This window comes from Vigna umbellata, chromosome 5 (assembly GCF_029865625.1).
Source record: "Vigna umbellata cultivar VRB3 chromosome 5, Vumbellata_1.0, whole genome shotgun sequence".
Lineage (NCBI taxonomy): Eukaryota > Viridiplantae > Streptophyta > Magnoliopsida > Fabales > Fabaceae > Vigna > Vigna umbellata.
Window position 1 is genome coordinate 2957733 of NC_142169.1, and position 5059 is coordinate 2962791.

The following is a 5059-nucleotide window of genomic DNA, read 5'->3' on the forward strand; positions in this document are numbered from 1 at the left end:
CTCTTAGTTCCACATCTCTTAATTCTTTCATTCCTAAAGGGTTTATAAGCTTCCTAGCAAGTCTAGAAACTAAAAAATACAAACTATGCATGTTTACTTGCACTACAAACAACAAAAGGAGAAAGCCTATTTATTCTTCTTTTTCTTTAGGTCCAAGCTATGTGAAGTCCCATGTTACTTGTACTATAAAGAAAAGACGAGTTTATAAGCTTCTCTACAACTAGAAATAACGAAAGAACAAAAGAGGCAAATACAAGCCAATGAAACCTATTCTACTCTTTTTTATGCTTATTGTCACTTTGAAAACTCTTCATTGTTGCCCCATTTATGATCATATCATCTTGCTAGGCTTATGAGATACTTAAGAGGTTCAATGGATTATGCCATTGAATATACTGGATTTCCCGGGCAAACAATTATTGCAAGATCAACAATGGAATACGAGTTTGTTACTCTTGAGATGGCCGGTAATGAGGCTGAGTGGTTGAAAAATTTCTTAGCGAACATTCTACTAGGAATGAAACAAACCCCATCGGTATCAATACACTGTGATTGCCAATCGACAATAGCTATCGCTAAAAACAAGAATTACAATGGAGAGAATAAACATACAATATGGAAAGAATAAACATATACAATTGAGACACAATTTGGTGAAGCAACTGCTAAAGAGTGGAACTATTTCCATTGGTTATGTGAAGTCAGAACGGAATCTAGCTGATCCTCTGACAAAACCCCTAGGAAGACAAATGATATTAGAAACATCGAGGGGAATGAGACTTAAGCCACTTGCAAACAAACAAGTGATGGTAACCCAACCTTTGTGATTGGAGATCCCATGAATAAGGTTCATATGGGTAAAAACAAGTCACTTGTTAATTCTGATAGCACTAAATTGATTTTAATCAATTATGTCCATTCCTATGGTATGCGAAAGTGCTAGAGACTGCATTATGGAGAGGCTAAACTTTGTCATTAAAATTCTATGTGGTGAAAGAATTTTAGTTTAAACAAAGTTTTTAATGATTTTCATATCCCTTATGGGTGGTGTATGATTTGTAGCATACACTTAATGAAATCACCTATATGAGTGTCAAGTGGGGCGGCTTGCATGAGATCTTGGCATTATCTCTAGAGCACTCATGAATATCGAGAACGCACATGGCCTAGTAAGCGCAACACAACGATAACAACAAGGATTGTGGGGGTGTATTGTGATTGATAAACCTTTAACACACGTCAAATGTCTTTGGTTCATATAGCTTGCTATACCAACTACATTGTGTGTTAAGTATCTCAATCTAAGACTGGTTTATATAGCTTGCTATACCAGCTCTGATGCATTATATCCCATGAGACCCAGAAGAAAAGTTTCTTATTTTTCTTTCAACTCTCTTTTGCAATATATGGGGGATTGTTATAATATTTTGTTATTATATTGCAAAAGTTAATTATGAACGTTGGCTTTGGAAGTTTTAGAACATTAATAATTTTTTATTAGTTGGCAACATTAATTTTTTTAAAGAGGAGCAACGTTAATTTAAGACCAACGATAAAAATGTTTTAAGTGCTACAACGTTAAAATAATTATTGCTTTTAATTTCTTTTATTTATTTTATTCTTTCCTAGCTCTATAAATAGAGAGCTCTTCCCCGTTTCAAGACACACCAAATTCAGTATTTCTCATTCTCTTCTCTTCTTAGTTTCATTCTTTAGCTCTTTTCCTCTTCTAAAAATATTCTGGGTTATTTTTATACGCTTTTGAGAGATCCTTGCTAGTTCTCATATCCTTAGAAATATTCTGGGAAGTTCTTGTTGTATGTGGAACACCTACGCAATACACCGCGGTTAAATCCTTAAAGACAGTAAAAGTACAAACCTCAAGAAATTTGTTCGTGATTCTATCAACTTTTTACAACACATTCAGCAACAATAGCATGATCGGCATTATTTCACTTGAAGTTTCCCTAAATACCAATTCAATGAGAGAAGGAAACAGCACCAAGTTAAAAAATTTCCATTTCATCAAGTAATAATGTTGTAAGAAAAAAGACAAGGGAGAGAAAAAAAGTGTAGTTTTAACTTTAGATTCACTGTTTTCCTGCTCATCCAAAACTCAGTGCAACAAGCCAACAACTCAAGGTTGAGCATTTTAATCTAAGATGCTAAGAAACACGTGGATAACAGTCCAAAAGAAAAAGTGTGGATTGTTTAGAACACATACTTGGAAATGGCTCCAATTGATGATAATGATTTTACTACCTTCTATTGACAGAAATTTCCTCGAAGATCCTAGAAAAAAAGAAGCTGTAGTCCACAGTAAAAAGAGACTGAGAAATAGTTGATACTTTTGTCCTGTAAAACTGCTAGGTGCAAGGAATATTTTAGGCTGTAATTTTAGTTGAAGCTGAGTCTCAAAATTGTACTTCTTTTACTGTAACTAGTAAAACGAAGAAGTTTCTTCAGATTTCTGAAAGTCAGTACAGAAAATTATGATGTAACAAGAAAAATTCAGAACCATCATTTCCTAAGAAAACACAAGTATTTCAAGCGAACTTAATGAGTGTTGGTTTATTGAGAATTGAGCATTTGATTTTTAATGTTGAAAACATGACAACGTCAACTTACACACACAACACACCCCTATCGACCACATTAAATGGGAGTCTGAAGTTAGAAAGAATTGTCGTCCATATGATTTTGTACATTTATTGAAGATCTTTTCTTTGGAATCTGAAGGCACATCCAAAACAGAGAACCCTGGATGCACGTTGGGTAGTCGACATGTCTTTACATTGCTATGGCCATTCCAAATGATTCTTTGCATGGAAACACCACTTTTGCCTCGGCAAAAGGTCAAACCTTTCACTATCTTCACTATGGCCAGGTTAACTAGGATATGGGCACTCTTGTAATTCTGGTTGGGTCTAGAATTCCACCATTAGTTAGCCACTGTGGGTAGCATTCTGTACCTCTTGATCATGCTCCTCTGTCTCACTGCACAATTTGCCAGTCTATCTCTTATGGTCATTAATTCACCACAAACACAGTTATCTCTCTCCTTCCCCTCCATCTTTATCTTTTTTCCACAAACTCATTCATTTACCCCTTCATATATATTCACCATCATCACTCATATCCCCTTCATTGTTATTATTACAACACCAAAAGGCCACAATGGGAGACACCAAACTACCTGAAGTACTCTTGCTACTCTTCACCTTAATTCTTGCAGCTAAATTCACGCAAGGTCATAGTCATGTCACACTCTTCTACATCAATTTTCATTTCTCATCACTCACTCACACACTCACTCACCTGCCTTTTACCTCTCACCATGCTTTCTACTACATTCTCTATACTTTTATCTTGGTTCTTCTGACTGTGGTACTTCTATTAATAGTTTTCTTCATGTAGAGTTCCTCAGGATTTTAAAGAAAATCACTTTTCTCAGTTGTCAGGTGCTACTGATGTTTTAATTCTTGCGTGTTTTGAATTCAACTTTGAAGAGTAATAAGCAATCCAGGCTGACACAGTTTCTTCATGTTCATGAACTTTATTGCCACAAGTTTCTAGAGAATGTACTTTTTGGTGTATCCTAAATTTGTCACTGCTGATTCAGGAATTAAAACAGAAGAGTTGTTACCTCAATCCTCTGAACCCCAAAGAGTGCCAAGTTTGGAGGTGAGCCAAATATGGATTACCCTTTTGAATTTCTTGGTTGATTTTCCATTTGCAGCTAAATTCTTGCATTGAATATGTGGAATCTTAGGATGGCAATGAGGCATGGAAAATGAGGATTTCTGGGAGACTGATGATTGGATCCACAGCACCAACTTGTACGTACAATGAGTGTAGAGGTTGTAAGTATAAATGCAGAGCCGAGCAAGTTCCAGTAGAGGGAAATGACCCAATTAATAGCCCATACCACTACAGATGTGTTTGTCATAGATGATATATCATGGTCAATAATGTTGAATTATAGCACACTGTAACTTGAGTTTTAGTAGACATGATGACTTTATATCCTCTAAGTTACTGCTAAGAAAAACTTCAATTCCTCATTACTTCCACAATCCTTCTTTAAATGCTAAGAGTTGTTGTGAGTGCCTGTGCTGAAAGGTGCAAAAGTTTTGCATTTGCCATGTTTTATCATTCCATTACTAATGAGAAGCTTCTGCTATTTTTACTGTTCCCTTGGTTTTGACTTGTGAGTGATTCTCCATATTAAGCTGCCATTTTTGTTCCAAGTACTGTCTTAACTGATTTTTTGTTGTTGATGTAGTTGAATACTATTCAACTAGAGTCATGGTACAGATATTAGAATCCTTGACGTGTCTCAATTGGCTTATTGAGCATTTAATGAATGCCATTTAATTTCACGCGTGCACAGCCTTTCATACCCCAGAATTTGCGTTTTGGAGGGAAGGGAGAAAAACTTAAGTGCAATCCACCTAAATATGAGAATCAGGTTATAATCTATGTTGTGTTTTTTAATAAGTCTTTAATAGAATTGATTTTTGTTACAAAGAAAAGCAGGTTAAAAGTGGAATTTGGTATGGATTTTATTATTTTGGACAAAAGAAAAAATTGTTTCAATTCAAAAATTAATTTTCTACCCGTAATCAAATTTTTAATCCGAAAGTATTTGATTTGTGTTTAAATATGTTACTTTAGAAGGAAGTTAACTGTTAAACTTGGTGTATATTATCAACAGCAAAAACTACCCCAATTATTTCAATTTTCAAAATCTATTTTGGTTCAAATCAAATTTTTAAAGTGAAACTAACACTTGGGGTATAACGTTTTAAGTTATGCAAAAGCTACCTAAATTGTTTCAATTAAAAATTCAGTTTTGATGGAAATCAAATTTCAAAATTAATTTTGAATTAAAACGTGTTCAAATTTAAGTATGAGTTAAAAGTCTCAAAATAAAATTAAAAAAGTTAAACAACATATATAATGAAGAAAATTTATATAATTTTAAAGTTTTAAGTTGAAAATAATCTTAATTCGTTATTGGATCTATATGTCATTTCTGGATGAATCTTCGTTTAAA

The 5059-nt window shown here is 34.1% G+C and overlaps 1 protein-coding gene across 2 annotated transcripts; it reads left to right on the plus strand.

Annotated features, from left to right (window-relative positions):
• Positions 1-2941: 2941 nt before the first annotated feature.
• Positions 2942-4194, plus strand: LOC124820123 (EPIDERMAL PATTERNING FACTOR-like protein 9). Of its 2 annotated transcripts, none has more exons than XM_088091659.1 (3): positions 2942-3250; positions 3455-3684; positions 3773-4194. In XM_088091659.1, the coding sequence occupies exons 2-3, from the start codon at positions 3580-3582 to the stop codon at positions 3953-3955; spliced, it is 288 nt and encodes a 95-aa protein (XP_087947785.1). In that variant the 5' UTR covers positions 2942-3250; positions 3455-3579; the 3' UTR covers positions 3956-4194. The 2 variants fall into 2 exon arrangements, with proteins under 2 accessions (XP_087947785.1, XP_047147721.1); XM_047291765.2 differs by having other exon boundaries at positions 2949-3250; positions 3623-3684.
• Positions 4195-5059: the final 865 nt, after the last annotated feature.